The following is a 20,142-nucleotide window of genomic DNA, read 5'->3' as shown; positions in this document are numbered from 1 at the left end:
TGCTTGGTAGAACTGCTCTATGGTGGTTGTATCACTTCAAGGATGACCAGTAGAGTATTAAAAGAGGTGACTGCATCATTTACACTCCAGCTAAGAAGGTGGCGAACAGGAAAAGTAGCCCCTGTTCCTGTAACAGGATTATCTGGGCCCCCTTATCTTGTTAGCTGTTGGTGATTGCCAGTCTAATTACATTAATTCAGTGTGCAGCAGCATTAGCATACCTGTAGCAGTATTCATATTTCGACTCTTCAACCACGTAATTCAGAGGATTCAGTGATATTCAAGAGAAAAATGTTCAAAGGACAAAATATTCCATCATTTTGAGTATCACAGGATGTGACAGAGGCCCATCCATCCATCCATTTTCTAAACTCTATTCATTTTTCTCAGAGAAATTGCATTTAGACTTGGAGTTCCCTATATGGCGCTGACTAAAGAATAACGACACAACTTCAATGGTCTATGACTCCACCTACAGGCCATGGAAGACAGGCTAATGTCAGTTATGTATTTCAACATTAATACATTATTTTCAACATAAATACATTATGTATTTAAAGAATTGTATTGTGCATGTCAAAATGTCCTACCATATCACATTTATAGGTAGTGCTTAACGTAAGACTACAGGTTTCTATGTGGCAAAGTGCTACACAAAAAGCTGGTTCTTCAAGGGTTCTTTAGTAAAGAAAATAGTTCTATATAGAACCATGAACACTCAAAGAACCATTTGCATGATTAAAGTGGTCTTTGTGTGGTGAAATGGTTGTACGGATTGATGGAGAATGTGTTGTATATGGTTCTTCCAAGAACCTTTTTGAAATGGGTTCTTCTGTTGGTACAAGCTTGACACCATAACAGTAGAAGAACCTTTTTTGGTGCTATATAGAATACACTATATTGCCAAAAGTAGTTGGCAACCTCTGCGCACAATGTGCCTCAGTATCCGCTGACCCCGCTCTGTCATTTTACATGGTTGCTGTCATTCCCAACTGCTTCCACTTAGTTATAATACCACTGACAGTTGACAGTGGAATATTTAGTAGCGAGGAAATTTCATGACTGTACTTGTTGAACAGGTGGTGTCCTATCACGGTACCATGCTGTAATTCACTGAGCTCCTGAGAGCGACCCATTCTTTCACTGTTTGTAGAAGCAGTCTGCAGGCCTAGGTTCTTGGTTTTATAAACCTGTGGCCATGGAAGTGATTGGAACACCTGAATTCAATGATTTGGATGGGTGAATGAATACTTTTGGAAATATAATGTATATATACTGAGCTTTTTAAGTGTGTGGCTAAGAAATGCAGGCTCAGTAGATTAACTATTTATGAAGGGGCTGGAGGTGGCAAACAAGGGAATCACAAACTATTTTTAACCATTGCAAAAAAGGTGAGGAATCCCTGAATTAGCGTATCTATATATGATCAGTATTCTAGAAGGTTATTCTCAAATACAAAACCCTGTTATTATGCAGGAGATATTATGGTCAGTTTTAAAAAGACCCCAGTATCTAGGCAAAAGATGGTTAGCTATTTAGGTGGAATGGGAATGACGTAAGCCTTTAGTACAGCCCTGTCGCATTCAGTGAACTTGCTGGCCTGTGGTCCTCATTTGCATTTGCCTGCAGGGCTGGATCTAGCCTTTTGGGGGCCCTAAGCAGATTTATTTGGGGCCTCAGCATCTTGTTAGCTGATGTTTTATAGAATAGAAGGCTGACATAATAATGATGGTCACAAGCTGTCCAAATTATGTAAATGTATAACTGGTTTAATCTGTATTGCTAATGATTGGATGCTAGTTTGGGCTTTTAATAATTTACAATAATAAGTACTGATAACCTCAGCATTCTGCATCCAGGGGTCTGTATTACAAATTTTCTTATTTACTTACCCAAGTTTAAGCTTACACTGTTAAAAAAGCTGATTCTTCAAGGGTTCTATAGTAAAGACAGTGCAACCATGAACACTCAAAGAACAGTTAACATGCTTAAAGCATTCTTTGCATGGTGAAATAGTTCTTCATATCGACAGAGAATCTGTTGTATATGGTTCTACATAGAACCCTTTTGAAATGGCTGACATCGTAACAATAGCAAAGCCCTTTTGGTGCCGTATGGAAACACTAACTTTACTGAAGATCCATTGAAGTATCTTTTTTTAAAGAGTGTAGTTGATCTATCCTTGGTGGCAGTGGTGAAAGCATTGCTTCACCATTATATATGCTTGACTTTCTATATTTGTAGGTTGTGAGATTTAGTGACTCTTCATGTTTCATACAATTGCCTGTTTGTTAAACATCACCCTCTCACGTGCACACACATAAGGATTCATCAATAGCTACATTAAGTAAAGATAAAGGCCCTGTCACTGTACTGGGAGGTCTAATTCACCGGTCAGTTTTAATGAATGTGGTGGTGTTAGAGGAGGAACAATTAGCACTGAAAAATTGTGTATCCTGCAATTTCACCTCCCTTCAAAGTAACCTGCTTTTCATACTGCCATTTACACTATATCTATTTTCAGTGTCTGAGAAAGTGGTTTCATTTGTGGATAACAGGCCAGTTTAAGCACGAATATGTGTACAGTCTGCTGATAAAATAACAGACATGGGAGTGGAGCTTTATATGGAGTTAAATGGTAACACAGGGTCAACACAAGAGCAACTTGGGGCTTGTCTTTTTAGCGTCAAATTAGTTCATGTCCTTAATCTGCATGCATCATATGACTAAAATAACCAAACAGTTATTTATCAACTCTGTTACACTCTTGACCTTTAGATTCTACCACTTAAATCAATAAGTTTCAATCCAGTCCACTTGTATGATGTGTCTGCTAATGCCCAAACAGCATAGCTTTTTTTTTACAGTAAACCTCAGGATAACTGTAGGTAACTATGAAACATTGTGGATTTCTTTTTCAGTGTCTTCTTTTTTTGTCCTTACTACTTAAGAGGTTCGGTTGCAAATGAAGATATGAAATATATTTTAGGGCATATTTTCTATCAGTTGACTTGTTGATCATTCTTGATATAAGTTGATGTTCACTACTGGCATGATGGTTGCTTGTCATACTTCCCTGAATAGCTCTCTCTCCACAAGTGAGGTGTCCAGTGTTGCACCTCTCCATGGTGATCCACAGGCACTGTGAGTTTTCTAAGCACATCCTCAATGATGTGGGGAACAGGCCTATGGAAACCTGGTACCTGTGTCAACTTACCTGGCAGGGGCGATACCATGATCACGAAGGTGGTTCACCCAGGGCGAGGCTCTGCCATTGCACTTGAGTGGTGCTGACCCTTGCAAATTCCCCAAATGCGGGAATCTCGACTGCATCATTTCTGGTAGTGGGGGACTGCGTTCACACTCTCCCCTGCTGACAATTTGGGGGGCAGTCGTGGGCTGGAGGTTAGGGAGCTGGCCCTGTGACCGGAAGGTTGCCGGTTCGATCCCCAGGGGCAACAGTCCTTGACTGAGGTGTCCTTGAGCAAGACACCTAAACCCCAACTGCTCCCCGGGCGCCGTGGATAGGAAAGTGTGCTCATTGCCCCCTAGTGTGTATGTAGTGTTTCACTTCACGGATGGGTTAAATGTGGAGGTGGAATTTCCCCAGTTGTGGGATCCAAAAAAGTATCTCTTAATCTTAAAATTCCAAATTTGCCCTTGTTCCTGCTCACTTGGCTTGTTTTTCCACTATGATTTTTCAGGGAATGGTTCCAAAGGACTCTAGCTTGTTACTCTATTATAGGTACTATAATATGCAGAACCTGGCTAAGGCATAAGATAATGTTTAGACCAAGACAGAGGACTTTTAATCCTCCAGAACATTTTTCACAAGTGATCATTTGAGTGTTTGAACCGACCTTTCTGTGATCCCTTTGAAGCTGGATGGTACTAGAGTGTAGTTCATTTTATTCTAGACCATAGAGTACATCAATCCAGGGACGTCATGTGCAATACTAGAAGAAATCAGGTTAGTTTATCTTTGTAGTTCACTTGTACTTGAAAAACTGTTTAAGACTCCCTTAAAGAGACTTTCAGAAATCAAACCATTATTTTTAGACTCAGGCACCAAAGTTAATAATTTAGCAGTAAACTGTCAACCTGACAAAGTCTGCAGTGTTTTTGCCCACAAAGACTGGAGCTTAACACATGTGCTCTTACACCCTAATATACAGATGTGTGACTTTATAGTGGCCTACTTCTCGCAAAGGAAGAAACAAAGTGGTTGTGTCACCTTGCCATCTGAATTATGAGGAAAAACTTGACTGTTGGATGTTCTGGTTCCCAAAGAAAGGTCTGCTTAGTTGCTATGGGGATGAGGTATCTATGGCAACTGGGAAAAGCAATACATATTAGTGAACAATGTTTGAGCTATAATGGGGTGAGGAAATAAGCTGTCTTCAAATTAGTGTCATAACATGGCAGAAAAGAACAAGAACAGCATTGGCCAAAAAGAAATGTAGTAAATAGCATTAATATTAAACCAAGCATTGACTGATTAGTTAGCTAGGGTTAAATCAACAGGTTGAAAAACAAGCACTCACACGTGTGTGTCGTGCTCAACTGTTTTTGATGTGTTTACCCTGTCTGTTCACTTAATGGAAGAAAACCACAACAAATAATGGATATGCCATTATCCAACCTACGCATTGCTGCTAAACTCCACAGTGTCAAACAGAACCGCTCAGCGGTTGTTTTCCATAATATAAAAGTAGGAAATGCACATTAACATATAGTGTTTATCATTTTGTAGGTCCCCTAGTCCAGGGGGCACAGCTCCATTCCTGGAGGGCCAATGTCCAGTACAGTTTAGTGGCTTCCCTGCTAAACACACTCAACACATTCAACTCATTTTTAAATTACGAGGTTTAGTGTGCATGTTTGAGGTGGTACCTACCAAACAGTGCTGTGCACCCCTGCTCTACTCTTAAAGACAGCCTTACACTGCTTTGCCAAACATTTTATTAATTAAAAATGTTTAAAAGATCTGTTTTTCACATTTACAATGAAGGCATTTGCCAGACCTTTACTCTTATCCAGAGTAAAGGGATGTAGATCATGTAAATCATTTTAATATAGAATATATTTTCTTAGAAATATATTTCTTACAGCTAGAAAAATTGTTCTTTGGGGTTTTGTGTTTCTATGAGGCTTGAGACATGCTCCTTGAGAAGGATGCTGTGACATGAAACAAGGCCAATCTCCAATCCATCCTACCAGACATGGCAGCAGCCTATGACACAGAAGTTGCAACTGAGTATTTCCATCATCATAACTGGATGAATGCTGACAATTTGTGAACCTTCTAGGCCTTGGGCCTGACTGAGTGATTCACGCTGACGTCATTAAGATGCGCATGAGGGACGCTGTCTTTATGGACTGAATCTCACCAACAACACTGTGCTCAGTTTGTTTCTGAACCAATCCAAGTCTGCACTATAATACTTTTGATGTGTAATGAATGAGCAATTGTATAAGTAGACTGTCTATTTTACATATGAAACTAATTGCTTTGACCAAGTCTGTGCGACACCTAAAGCTTTTGTCCTAGTTAAGCCTTTATATGTGAGTTTGTGTGAATGTGTTGACTGGTGGAGAGGTCATTTTTTTCCATTCCTTTTTCATGTTCCTGTAATCCTGAAAAATATTTTTCTTATTCAATTTTGTAATCTATTTTGTATCTATGTGTGGTGTTTTCTTTTTAGTGTTTGGTATATATTGCATCACAAAAATTATGAATAGATGTTTTTCATGCTTTTATTTCAACCATGCTGCGGTAAATACCCGACAACTTACAATTCGATTATTTTACAGAGGTAGAGAAAGGTAGTGTTAGGTTATATACGTGCTCCTACAGACGCGCTGCAGAACTGAGCTTAAAACAGTACTTTTTCTATTATTTCAGAGCAAATGCCTAAATTAAAAATGTAAAACAACCTCTTTTACATTTTAAATCAAATTTAAACAACTCATCAACCCATCCATGTAGTTTCTCCAGAGACATTATAAATAGGAGACCAGTCACTGATTGAAATAGGGACAGCCCGTTTCGTGTCTCATGAACTGTGAACACGAGAATCAGCTGCAAGAAGACATGGTGCCCTCTAGTGACACCACTAGAAGAAGGCACGACAGTTCAGTACTTCAGAGCTTTCACTCAGCCAAATTTCAAGCATTCATTTTTAAACTGATATTATCTTCCTGTAAAATAAACACTCCTCCTGCCCGAGTGACTTATTAATGATATATGTAGACTCATTAATGAGTGTTAAGTATACACTGTGTTTATATGAAAGGAACAGAGATCCTGTTAGTTTGGAATGGGATAAAGAGCGCAGTGCTCCCATGGCAAAACCAATTCGGCAGTTAAGGTACAGTACCGTGCAAAAGAATTACACAGAGGCTTCAATTTCAAAATTTTCTGGGTCACATGTAGTGTGCCCCCCTCACCTTTACTACAGCTTCCATTCATTATAGAAGACACACTTTCAACTTTTCTACAGAAATATTTTTCCACTTCTCCAAAGTTCAGTCTTAGAAGTTGGTTGCATTTTCTAAATTTCAGGATCCAAGTAATCCCAAACACTGATGAGTTTGTTTTGTTCATGAGAATTCTCTATTGAAGACCATTACAAAAATACAGACTAAAATCAAAAACTCTATAAACAGTGAAAAAATAGACATATGCAGATCACCATACATCAAAGAAGAAAAAAATAAGAACATACAACTGTGCAACACGAACTGACCTTTACAAGTGACTGACTAATCTTTAGCTCTAAAACTAGCAGTACTGTAGACTAGACAAACAGTATTGTACAAAAAGCATGTTACTTGCTGGTAGAACAGAGACCCCTGCTTGTAGTAAAAATGTGCAAAAACAATGTACAAACTGTATTTGAGGTAAGACATAATTAATATGGATATGAAGGCCCAGTAACCATTTTTTCCCCATTGTATATTAATGCAATAAGGCAGTATGGTGTCATGCATTAAGTCTCAAATATCATTACAACACTGTTCACACTGGTTGTTAAGAATTACTGGGCAGAATCATAGTCCTAACCTGAAACATAGTTTAAACGACAAAACAAAAACACCACGAAATGGAAAAAAAGCAAACAAATGTGCAAAAAAGACAGTGCTCTATAAAATCTTCTAAAACGGCTGATATTTTAAAATGGAAAATCTAAAAAACAAAAAGGAAACTGAGAACCATTTTAGCACAGTAGCTATATTAAAATTAAGATAAGTATTTTCCCTTCTATTGAAGCAGCTCTGTAGTTGACTAAAACTTTCAGCCACAAATATTTGGTAATAAATACTTAAATATATGGAAATCAGTTTCAATCATGTATGGTACATCTCGGCTGTACATGACTTACAAAGCCAACCTGAAGAAGCATGTTATATTATTTTTTCAATGTATCCTCTACATCTACGCTAAACGGTGAATTGCAGAACTGCATTAACCCTTAGCCAGTGTGGAAAATACTGAAGTAGGTGTAGTCGGTATTTACTTTTTGGGTTAACTTAACCTCCCCTGCTGTCCGCTCACAGCTGGCACTGAGCGCATTGTGTGCAGGCTATGCAAATGTGTGTTTGTGTGTGTATTTATATGTAATCATTAGGTCCCTCAAGCCCAAATGCAGCAAGTACTCAACAATGTTGGCTTCTGAGTGGGCACTTGAGCAAAAAAAAAAAAAAAAAAACGTGTTAAGCCAACAACATGCATTTATATAGTGTATGGGCTTACTCCGGCACCTGCGCAGTGGCTAGGTACTGGCTAGTGCTGCGGAGTGCGAGGGACTGTGCTCTGCGTCGGGCCAGCCTGGAGTTGGAGGGTGGCGAGAGTCTCATGGAGCACATGATAGCCCCACTGTCATCCTGCTGTTCATCCTGCTGTGACAGCTGCCTGTTAAAGGCCATGGCCTCTGCCGCGAACTGAGTCAGGTCCTTAGTGCTCAGTTTCCTACCAATCAGATGGAAACAACCAGTTACAAATCAGAGAAATTTAAAATGAAGTGTGATGGCAACTAGGGACGGGCGATATGCGGTACTTAGATCACTTTTCGGAGAATATTGTGAATATTGTCAGTACAGAACAGAAAGTAAATAACCTATAAGGAATGTTTCATTGCAATGAGAGCAAAATTAGGCCAGTCGGATTCAATTTAGTTCTGTGCAATATATAAAACACTGAATCAAAATCATTGTGTTGATAGTTTTTGATAGTATTTTTAAAAGTACCACCACTCAATAACCTTTATATTATGAAAATGTATAATGTTGTTTTTGACATATCTCCAACCCTTAGAACTAACCTAGACAATCAGACCTACTCAATTTAACAGTAATCATTAAAAATAAATAGTATAAATACCTTTGTAAGACATGTGGAGTTGGAAGACTTCTTTCTGGAGCATTCTATAAGAAAAGAAAATGCACAAAACAACATAAATGAGCTCAAATAATATGGCAAAGAGAGGCACAATCATTATAATTATGCATGATACTTTGTGCTAAATAGTGAACTGTCTCTTATTTTCGGTATGGCACTTTATTCGACTCATAGTATACCACAGGTGACCGATTTCTTGTTTAAGAATTCAATGTATTTCGTTAATCTAGAACGGTTGCCTTTTAAGTCTTTGGCTAATACAAAGTACTGGAAATGTGATACAGTGTAGGTGTTCAATTAGTCCAAATTGAGTAAACTTCCAGTAAAAGTAGGCCATAAATTTGAATATCAGTCAATGTGGCTGTAAATAAAGCATCCTTGTCCAAAAAGTCAGATCACTAGCGAAAAATCTTCTATTTTGCATTACTGTCTAAATCAGTGGTGCCCAACTCCGATTCTAGAGGCCCGGTGTCCAGCACAGTTTGGTGATTTAGCTACCTGATTGCATTTATCTGTTAATTGGCAGGTTTAGTGGGTGTGTTTAACAAGGGAAACCTCCAAACTGTGCTGGGCCCTCCAGGACCAGATTTGTGCATCTCCTCCGGGTCTAAATAAATAAAAAGTTTTTCATTACAAAATGTCACTTTAGTGTTCATTTCAGGACCTCTTATATTTATATTATTTTTTATTATTATATTTTTCTACAATTAATATTTTTACGATTAGTGTTTTTTAGTGTCTATTTAAATTCACTTTTCCTGTTTACCGTCTATTTAATGTTATTGCTACACCATGGGGTCTGAGTGTAACGCAATTTCAATACACTTCATGTCCTGTACATATTGTAGTATTGACAATAAAGCTGACTTGACTTTATTTGACTTGAACATTGTGCTATACACACTGCTACTCTATAACAACTGCACTTTCCATCTGAGGATGAAGAAAGTTTCTTATCTTTTATTAACAGATTGATAAAGTAAACTAAGTGAAGGAGCAGCAGCCTCACCCCCTGCACCCATGGGTGCTGCAGGACTTGTGCTGCACTGAGCCTCAGCATGGCATCTCGCACCAGCAGCCGGGAGATCAGGTCTTTGGCACTGTCTGAGATATGGGCCCAGTCCCGATCACCAAATTCATACTTTCCCTCCTGGATCCGCTCAAAGAGGTTGTTCTGCACAAAGGACAAACGACTGCTTTAAACTTCACAAGGGCAAGCAGTTCCTCACTGAAGTTTGGACTGTGCAGGAACTGAGCTGAAGGCATCTTTTGTATATGCCACATATGTATATGCAGTTAAATGATTTATGCTGTGCATACGCAAAGATATGGCATCTCACCTGGCAGGCACGACAGGTTTCCCCTCGCTCCCAGCCACAGTCAGTGCCACAGTGGCCAGTAAAAGGCGGACTGCCACTAAGCAGGATGTAGAGGATGACTCCCAGGCTCCAGAGGTCACATCGTTTGTCATAGAAAGAGGCCTCGTCTGTAAAAACCTCCACCACCTCTGGAGCCATGTACTCTGCTGAACCACACTAAGGAGAGATGGCCCAGTTGTTTCAAAAGCCACAAATCACTCAGATCACTTTCACATTAAAAGTTAATTAAGGATTAAAGATTCTACCAATTAACTGGATTTAATTCTGATATAAGGCCAGCTCCTCTTATTCTTACTTTACAGGAGAAGGATCTAAACCTTTGGTGGCAACAAAACAAGATAAGCAAGACCTTTAAAAAAAATCCTAATATTTTTCTATTCTGATAAAATGATAAAAATCTATATATCTATATCTATAAAAAATATGCATGTATTTGTGTGGTTTATTAACCAAAAACAACCATAATTAAATTTTACACAACCATTTTCCAAGCTCTCTTTATCCCTTTAAGTCTGACATATGTACACTGCTCAAAAAAATAAAGGGAACACTCAAATAACACATCCTAGATCTGAATGAATGAAATATTCTCATTGAATACTTTGTTCTGTACAAAGTTGTATGTGCTGACAACAAAATTACAGAAATGGTGTATCAATGGAAATCAAATTTATTAACCAATGGAGGCCTTGATTTGGATTCACACAGAAAATTATAGTGGAAAAACACACTACAGGCTGATCCAACTTTTATGTAATGTCCTTAAAACAAGTGAAAAATGAGACTCAGTATTGTGTTCGGCCTCCACGTGCCTGAATGACCTCCCTACAATGCCTGGGCATGCTCCTGATGAGGTGGCGGATGGTCTTCTGAGGGATCTCCTCCTAGACTCACAAGGGGTCTGAGGATCTCATCTCGGTACCTAATGGCAGTCAGGCTACCTCTGGCGAGCACATGGAGGGCTGTGTGGCCCTCCCCACCCCACACCATTCCTGACCCACTGCCAAACCGGTCATGCTGAAGGATGTTGCAGGCAGCAGATTGCTCTCCACGGCGTCTCCAGACTCTGTCACGTCTGTCACATGTGCTCAGTGTGAACCTGCTTTCATCTGTGAAGAGCACAGGGCGCCAGTGGCAAATGTGCCAATCCTGGTGTTCTCTGGCAAATGCCAAGCGTCCTGCATGGTGTTGGGCTGTGAGCACAACCACCATCTGTGGACATCGGGCCCTCATACCATCCTCATGGAGTCGGTTTCTAACGTTTGTGCAGACACATGCACATTTGTGGCCTGCTGGAGGTCATTTTGCAAGGCTCTGGCAGTGCTCTTCCTGTTCCTCCTTGCACAAAGGTGGAGGTAGCGGTCTTGCTGCTGGGTTGTTGCCCTCCTACGGCCTCCTCCACGTCTCCTGGTGTACTGGCCTGTCTCCTGGTAGCGCCTCCAGGCTTTGGACACTACGCTGACAGACACAACAAACCTTCTTGCCACAGCTCGCATTGATGTGCCATCCTGGATGAGCTGCACTACCTGAGCCACTTGTGTGGGTTGTAGAGTCCATCTCATGCTACCACAAAACATCAGCCACAAAGCATAGGTACTGAGAAGTGGTCTGTGGTCCCCACCTGCAGAACCACTCCTTTATTGAGTGTGTCTTGCTAATTGCCAATAATTTCCACCTGTTGTCTATTCCATTTGCACAACAGCTGTGAAATTGATTGTCAATCAGTGCTGTTTCCTAAGTGGACAGTTTGATTTCACAGAAGTTTGATTTACTTGGAGTTACATTGTGTTGTTTAAATGTTCCTGTTATTTTTTTGAGCAGTGTATATAAGCCCTGTTCTGATTGACTGTCCTGCATTACAGCTTATTCAAAAAGTTTTCATGACATCACAAAAACAATCAATTTGAAACAGGTTGTTTTTGCAGCTTAGTTTTCACAAATGGACTGTATGGACCATACAGCACATTTAGACAATGTTTAAATTTTACATCAAACCTAATTCAAAAAAGTTATATATGGGCACTTTAAGAATGCTTTTCCTAATTATATTTCAATTTCAACAGGATCTTCTATGAGTCTGTGGTGGCGAGTGCTGTCCTCTATGCTGTTTCATGCTAGGGAAGCAGGCTGAGGGTGGCAGACACCAACAGACTCAACAAACTGATACGCAAGGCTGGTGATGTTGCGGGTGTGGAGCTGGACTCGCTGACAGCAGTGTCGGAGAGGAGGACGCTGTCTAAGCTGCAGGCCATCATGGACAATGGCTCCCACCCACTCTACGACACGGTGACTAGACACAGGAGCTCATTCAGTGCAAGACTCATTCTACCAAAATGCACCACAGAGCGCCACAGGAAGTCATTCTTACCTGTGGCCATCAAACTCTAAGTCCTCCCTCAGTGTGTGATTCACAAAGAGTGGTTCATCTGTGCAAAACTCAATACCAAACATTTCATATGTGTAATAATAATAATAATAATAATAATAATAATAATTGTGTGTGCAATAACTCAGAGGTACAATAATTTGAACTGCCTTATACTAGATGTTTAATATTTATTATCACAGTCCCCACCACTTTACTATATTCATAAGAACTAAAATCTCATGTACATATTGCAAATTTTTCTTTATCTTTGTTTAAATTATTAAAGTGTTTATTCTTTTACATAAATAGTTGCAACTGTAACAACTGCAATTTCTCTCTGGGATCCATAAAGGAGTCCGATTCTGAAAGCATAAATCAAACAAAGCTTCCTGGCAACTTCAACAAATGTGATAAAGTACACTGTAAAACACACCCATTGGAATAGAAGGTTTATATTCCGATGGTGTGTTTAAAGTGTGTGTTATTGTGTTCCTTTTGGTAATGGGTGTTCATTTCCTTCAGCTATCCTTTTAAAAAGCCAGCAATGAAAAATGCCTTTCCTATACTTTTGAATTATTATACATTAAGTTAAATATGAGTTCATTTGCCAAAATATAGTCTTATAATTATGGTTTCACACACGCTTGTCTAATCCTTGTTTTAGCCTCTCATCTATGTAACTAAAAAAATTCAACAATTTCAACACTGTGGCAGGCCTAAAATAGTTCCAGTTTCAAGTGTCAAGGTCGGCAAATGTGTGTATGTGTGTATGTACTGGTGTGGTGAGTTCCGGCGTGGTTATGGGAGTACAGGCACTGCTCAACTTCACTCCACTGCCCAGGTCAAAATCACAGATCTTCACAGGAGACACCTACACACAAACATGAGATAAGTACTGTCAGCCTGTTAATGTATTCGTAAAATTGTTCTTTTTTTCAAAGACGAAACAAAACAAAAACACACTCATGTCCAAAGTAGACTTTCGCAATGTTTCTAATACTAACAAATATTTTTTTCTCTGTGAAATTGAGCAAAAAAGTCTTGCTGACTTTCATAAAATGTTACAGACAACTTCCATTAATATCAACACTCAAAAACCTTTTGGACATGAATGTAACTGTATTGATAGAGCTGTAACAACTTGTGTTTATGACCTATCGCAGTACACAGATCTGCTGTTTGTGTGGTCATGTTTTAAACATTCAGTAAAACTGTTTAGGTAGAAAAGAAATGATATTCTCGTCTGAAGTGATTACGAGACAGACGCAGTGTGGAATGGACAGATAAGGATCACTATACTTGCATATATGAGATCATTCAGATACATGTGTTGCCTCCATAGTATACAACCCTCTTATTGCTAATTTTGTACTGAACAGTTTATTATTGTACGATGTGATATAACATGCACCGACACACAATTTCTTTTTGATGCATCTTTGTTCTTTCAGATTCAATGGCAGCATGGAAAGTGATGCAGTTTGTTGTGCTGTGAATGATTAATGCAGCTATAAATAAACCAGCTATAATTTATTCCTTTTTACATTCCATATATTAGTAAACACTGTTCTATCTAAAAGCCACTGTTGATGAAATTTATAACAGTTTTTGTGGCCTAAAAAAGACAAAGTTTCCAAATACGAATGGATATTAAGGCCAGCCCTATTGATAGCTTGATATTAAATACACATATCGTAACCCCTGTTAGACCATTTTAGTGCAACAGAACTGTACCTTGTCAGCATCTACACAGAGGATGTTCTCAGGTTTCAGATCCCGGTGAGCAATTCCTATAGGATAAAATACGTATATTTTTGATTAAACACATCCCTTATTCAACCATTCTTAAAAGATGAACAGAACATGGAAACAGTACCTTTGGTGTGCAGGAAGTCAAGAGCTTGAGCTATGTCCCTGACAACACGACTGGCTTCCCTCTCGTCAAAGTGCTTCCTCCTTTGAATGTGTGTTAGGATGGAGCCTGAGGAAGTGAGCAAGTAGAAATAAGGGAGAGAAACAGAAAGAGAAAAACTGCAGTTTACAGAAAATCTGGACTGATTAATGCTACTGAGATGTGTACCTCCATTCAGCTTCTCAAACACCAAATAAAAGCGACTGTCATCTTCGAAGAACTGAATGAGTTCCAGAATATTTCTGCAGTGAAACACAGAGAGGTTTTGCTAAGTGAGCCAGTCTGTTAAAGGGGAATTCCACTGATTTTTCATAATTATATCTGCAGAATTAAAGCAAGATATGAAGTCATTCAGAGTTTTTTTATTTGAAATTAACCATTATGAACATCTGAAATTAAACGGGCCTTTATGACTGCTGCCTGATGACTGAAATATTGTTTTGTAATATCTTAGAGACAATGTTTTTTGCTAATTTACCACTATTTCACCATTATTGACTTTACAAATAAAAAACTGATGATTCTGGACAGTAAAATGACTACATTTGCTTGCAAACATTACATATCCTCCTGTTCCTATTAGTACAACTGTAAAAATATCAAAATAGTCAGTAAGTTTCTTTAGTGCACCATTTCTCAACCAAACCACTCTGAATTCATTTGTTTACAGCTCAACAACTGGATTATGTGGCAATTTTGAAAATGTTGTGAAGTTTCCTTTCAGGCCCATCCTGGAATGTTAAATTAGTAGAGCTATTTTATAAGCAAAAGGAGAATGATGTTAGAAAAACAATCTTACTTATTTCCTTGGCACTGATATAATGTCTCCACCTCTCTAAACACCCTGCTCCGACTGTGGCCAGCAATCTTCTCAATGATCTTTTGAGCCCAAACACAGTGATACATTACTGAAAATCCTGACACTGCAAGTATTACTTGTGTACTATTTATGACATGTTAATAGATTTTATGACACTAGTGTGATGTCGCACCTTTACAGCATACTCATTGCCATTCTGTAGGCTCACACAGCACTGGACTTTAGCATAGGCCCCTTGCCCTAGCACCTCGTCAGTGAGTCTGTACAGATCTAAAATATGAGAAACAATTCAGTCACACAGTGAGGTTAAACTAACTGTTCTGAAACAGGAAATGTGATGAACTGTTGTGCAAGAGCATCCTGCCAATGGTCAGTTTTACCACAAAGATGAGAGGCACTATAATAAACACCTTTTCCTCATCCACATATGTTTGGAAAACTGTAAGTGATATGAAACTGACCACATATTACCATACAAAAGGTGTTATTACAAACCAGAACTGTGAAAAGGGTAAGAAGTTCAGAAACCAATCTCATGTTGCAGGGTCTGGCGGCACTGTTTGCAGATGAAATAATGCTTGGACCCCAATGATTGCCATTTGCTATATAAGTCATAGACAGCTGCTAAATGTTAATGTGCTCTGCATCAGGTTTCAGATGAAAACTAAATTTGAAAGCCAATTTTTTTGGATGCTAAAAACAATAATTTACACCATTCACACCATTACACCCACCATTCAAAAGCTACTAATGAAAGAAAACTGAACTTGAAAATAAGCCCAGCTTCACTGATTTGCGGCCCTTGTTTCACATTCTGGTACAGTTATCTTAGTTATGACTGGCATATTAAAACTGAACAGTATATCTGTGGTTTGGCTGAATAATGACTCTCAAAGACTACTGTGCTATATTTGGAGGAAAGAAGGGATTATCTCTCAGAACACGTGTTCACGTGAGTTTAGTGAGCTCAATTTGGAAGCTGTATAACGCATGATCCTCAATATTTAATTTGCCCAAAAACACCTGCAGAATCCAGTTGGATATTGTGAGATACCCAGACGTTTTATAATCTGTTAGAACTTTAACCGCTGTGTAGTGTACATACTAGTTAGGCACATGGACAAAACAGTATAATTTAACAACTTTTTAAAACTAATGCACAGCTTTCAGTACTGTTAAATGGCATGGAACAGAATGCTTGGGGGAAATACCACTGAATGTGTCTGTGGAGCTGTCTGCTGCTCGGGTCCTGCGCTTCTTCTTCCTGCGTATTCCTGAGTCTGTAATGTTCACTGGCTGACTGCTCTCCATCACTGCTACAAGAAGACAAAAAGAAACCCTAGTGCAGTGAAACCAAAGATTCCATGTCATCGTCATAGCAATTAGTCTGTTCTAGAGCAGGATGTTTCTGAGCCTTGACAGTCCACTATATAGCAGCATTCAATTTCAGTTCAGCTTAACGTAAGAGGATCTGTATCAAGAACTGAACTGAATTTTAATACCTGTACCGGCAGAGGTCTGGGAGGCGCAGCGGGAGGCAGGAGGGAGAGGGGGGAGGCCTGCATCTCTGTCAGAAGGACCAGAATCTCTGGTCACCTGAAGGACACATCAAATCACACATAAAACATTCCCATGTGGGAAGTCTTTTACATTCCAGAGGTTCTGTAGACTTAAAAGTAAACTAAAGCTAAGTTCTGTATAAATGCCTGTATTCTGTATAAATAAGAAAGACATGTGTAATTACAGGGTCTGATTTCTGTGAGGTTCCCTAAAGGCAGCGTGCCAGGTAGGTGAAAAGAGGCCAGCTGGTGAATGACATTTACAGGAAAGCCATACTTTGACCTGGGTTGACTGCAGTTTCCCTGTTGCCTTACTATGTCCAAAAAATAGTACGAAATCTTTGGACAGTCATGACACTTCAGAAAGTGGCACAGATATATATATATTAACTATATATAAAACTACTTAAAGTTCTAACTTTAAACATTATCTCTTATCAGATAAAAGAGGAAGTGAAAGAGTGCTGAGTCACAACATCATTCAGAGTGAGTAAGCTTAGGAGAACAGACAGCACTCTCCGGCATTAGGCTATCAGATTTCACTCTGTGATGAAGCCCCAACTATGCAAATTAACAAACAAATGGAAGGAAGAACTGGGTTTACACTGTAGGCATTTGTCAAAACCAGGGGGAAAATCCTTCATCAACTGTGTTGTCATTATTACCCTAACTATTAATATACAGGGACAGCACTGGGGCCAGTGTAATACAGCAATTAATTTTCTCAGGTAAGTTTTAGGTTGATGCCATTATTACTGTAACTATTAATATAAAGATATGGCACTAAAGTTCTTTTGACTCAAATTTGAGTTGAACTTGATTCATTTTCTACAGAGAAATGTTCTTTTTTTATGCCAGTCCAATCAACAGACAGTCCTTACCTGACGTGTGCAGTGGAGCTGGCTCTGCCTCACCATCCCTGCAAGCTGTGAAAACAGTGTTCCAAAACTTTGACAGGCAGTTTGGCCAAAGGTTTAAGGGCAAGATCGCCCATCATTCAGCATTATTTTAACTACTTGGCTTACGAACAAACATGGTACTTGACTATTGCTATCAACTGGTCAATCAACCTCTCTGTAATCTTGATAAAGGGGAAACTCCTGTCACGACATGACTGTAACCAAGTTACATGGAAAATGCTCTCCATCAATCTGAATAACCATTTCACCATCAAAGAACCATTTAAGCATGAAAAAGGTTCCATACAGCAGTCATGGTTCTAAAGTTCACGTAAAAGACTGTAAAGGCTTTAACCCAGCTAACCTAACTATGTAGCTTATGTCCAACAGCAAGTTACATGTTTAGTCCTCTGACTCGTCTTAAGGTAGGTAACCTAAACACTACCACTCAGCCAACTAGCTACCTAGAGAGCGCAAGCGGTCTGTCCTGAGCGGTTAACAGAAATCGATACTATTTAAACCGACTCTTTTTGACAGGATGACTAACCAGTCTATACAGCAGCCCTGTCAGTCAGATAACCTAGCTACAATTTCTGGGTGATTCACTACGACCCAACGTATCCTATCTATGCAGCTACACATCCAACCACATCATAGCTACAAATACTTTTCGCTAAACAAATGTCTACACGAATTATCTCGCGTCTCCTCTCTCCTCGTCACAGATACTAGTAAGCAATGGCATTTTTGCACGTAGCCTGCTAACGTTAGTGAGCTGTATCGTCAGCTAGCTAGCGTTAACGCTAATACAGCAGCATTGTACCTTTAAAGTAAATACATATATATATAACCATTTTTGCTACCGAAACAAGTAATTTACTCCCTGTCAGACAGTTGAAATTGAATATTTCGCCTGTTAAACAGAAGAATCAAACCTGTAAAGTGCGCCGCGCCCGCCTCGGCCGGTCTCTCTGTTAGCGGCGCGCAGGGAGGGAAAGTGAGGCGAAAGCATAACATGGCAAAAGTCCCGCCCACCTGCACTTCTCTCATCTCCCATTGGCTGTGCGAGAGCGCGCGAGTGTTGACGCTCCAGCTCTTACAAATTTCGCAATCACGTCTTTCGTGTCCACCGCTGCTTCAGACCCACACTTTCAGTTTAGGACCTGCCCCACTTTCAGCTCTCATTGTACATCTTCATGACTCTTATTAGGTGAGAGAATCTGCTTTTAACAGAGGGACTATTTGTTTTTAACATTTTTGTTTTCTAACGTACGTTTGGCTGGGATGCCGCTCGTTCACACAGCCAGTCTCGCCGGCTCGAGCGCCCCCCAGACTTCTTTTTCACGGTTACTTAGGCTGAATCGCAACGGCTCCCTATGCATTATGTAGTGCACTACGTAGGTCTTAAAATAGTGACTCCCGCTTTCAAACAGTGCATAATTTGTCTAACTAAGAGCTATTTGAGATTCAGCCACAATTCCATACGGGATGTATAGGGCACTATTTTTGTATACGAGTCTAAATTTCATATCGCGCATAGTGCACTACGCAGGGAATAAGGAGCCATTTGTGACTCAACCAAGAGCATCTAAACACGATACGTACCGCCTTCCGCGCCCTCATTTAGGTCCAATATCAAATGGCTCTCTACTCCCTGCATAGCCTTCTCAGTCCCGAGACTGGACACTTTAAAACAGTGTTTTGTTATGAAACATGTTTTCTGCTGTGTACCAAATGACATAATACGTGATTTTTTCTTACTTTGTTTACTTGGAAACATAATATTCGGGGCCAGTATACTGGACATTTAACGTAACCACATGAAATGAGAGTTTATCCAAAGCAAAAAAAAAATAAACATATTTATTATCACCAACATAAAAAATACAAAGCTAGTGCCAAATCTTTATGTATGTATGTACTGTGTGTACGAATGAAAAAGCTTAGGGACTACCTGGATTTTGTATGAATGACTCCTAATATATTGAATAATTTCCATCATCATTTTCATATCACAATAATAAACAAAGAGCTTTTTTATCACAAACCAAATTCACAGAACATCATCTACTGTCACTGCTACATAAACATAAGATTCTACTTTTAACAAAATAAACTAAAATCTTGAGTGATTGTTTTTTGTAATGCATGAGACTATTATACCAATCAAAGTATAATTTACTACACGTAGTCCAAGTGTCTAAAATGACTAAACTTTATGCCAAAATTTATGTATGTACAAATAAATATGACCCATTTTTTTTTTCCTTTTTAAAAGAGGGACCTTCTACAAGGACAAACATAAAAAAACCCTTCTGAAGTGACGACAGGATAAAAAAGAAACTATTGTTATTTGGTATTTAAGGTGCCCTGCTGGTGAAATACCACATATAAATAATGAGTGTCCACAACTTAGTAAAGCATGCGAACGACATAATTAACTTGTGGCCATGGCCATGACTTAGTAAAGCATGGGCCCGAGATCCCAATGCTTAGCCAAATCTTAGTAAGCCGTGGGAATGAGATAATTAAGTCATGACCACAACTTAGTAAGGCATTGGAATGAGATCCTAATGCGTGACCACGACTTAGTGAGTTGTGGGAATGAGATTATTAAGTCTTGGCCACATCTTAATAAGGCATGATATCATTCCAATGCTTTGCTAAGTTGTGGCCATGACTAAGTTATCTTGTTCCCACTCGTTAACCAGCATGGCCATGCGTTATTTGTATTTATACAAGATGTCACCAGCAGAGCTCCATAGGTTTTGGAGATGGTGAGCATCTATCTCATCAGCTGCCAT

At 39.3% G+C, this 20,142-nt stretch overlaps 1 protein-coding gene and 1 non-coding gene across 3 annotated transcripts; one reads left to right on the top strand and one right to left on the bottom strand.

Moving 5' to 3' along the window:
• The first annotated feature begins 3,209 nt into the window (after positions 1 to 3,209).
• On the top strand, positions 3,210 to 3,373 carry LOC119265290. The gene has a single exon (XR_005131566.1). It is a non-coding gene; the product is annotated as a U1 spliceosomal RNA (small nuclear RNA).
• A 3,036-nt stretch (positions 3,374 to 6,409) lies between these two features.
• Positions 6,410 to 18,347, bottom strand: mknk1 (MAPK interacting serine/threonine kinase 1). Of its 2 annotated transcripts, none has more exons than XM_017716597.1 (14): positions 18,274 to 18,347; positions 17,321 to 17,365; positions 16,383 to 16,476; positions 16,092 to 16,196; positions 15,053 to 15,150; positions 14,860 to 14,939; positions 14,229 to 14,302; positions 14,025 to 14,129; positions 13,883 to 13,938; positions 12,924 to 13,019; positions 9,742 to 9,936; positions 9,411 to 9,575; positions 8,384 to 8,427; positions 6,410 to 7,972 (listed from the first exon to the last, which is right to left on the bottom strand). In XM_017716597.1, the coding sequence occupies exons 2-14, from the start codon at positions 17,354 to 17,356 to the stop codon at positions 7,753 to 7,755; spliced, it is 1,368 nt and encodes a 455-aa protein (XP_017572086.1). In that variant the 5' UTR covers positions 17,357 to 17,365; positions 18,274 to 18,347; the 3' UTR covers positions 6,410 to 7,752. The 2 variants fall into 2 exon arrangements, with proteins under 2 accessions (XP_017572086.1, XP_017572087.1); XM_017716598.1 differs by having other exon boundaries at positions 16,092 to 16,193.
• Between the last annotated feature and the right edge of the window lie 1,795 nt (positions 18,348 to 20,142).

Source organism: Pygocentrus nattereri, chromosome 15 (assembly GCF_015220715.1).
Source record: "Pygocentrus nattereri isolate fPygNat1 chromosome 15, fPygNat1.pri, whole genome shotgun sequence".
Lineage (NCBI taxonomy): Eukaryota > Metazoa > Chordata > Actinopteri > Characiformes > Serrasalmidae > Pygocentrus > Pygocentrus nattereri.
Note: the sequence above shows the minus strand (reverse complement) of the source record. Positions and strands in the feature narration are given on the sequence as shown.

Excerpts from the sequence above, each read along its gene's own strand:
- mknk1 (XM_017716597.1), bottom strand. The coding sequence starts at position 17,356 with ATGGTGAGGCAGAGCCAGCTCCACTGCACACGTCAG. Across the intron at positions 13,020-13,882 it reads TCTGTGTAGATGCTGACAAG|GTGTCTCCTGTGAAGATCTG; the intron begins GTACAGTTCTGT and ends GTTTGTGTGTAG. Across the intron at positions 9,937-12,923 it reads CGCCGGAACTCACCACACCA|TGTGGTTCAGCAGAGTACAT; the intron begins GTACATACACAC and ends ATCTCTCCTTAG.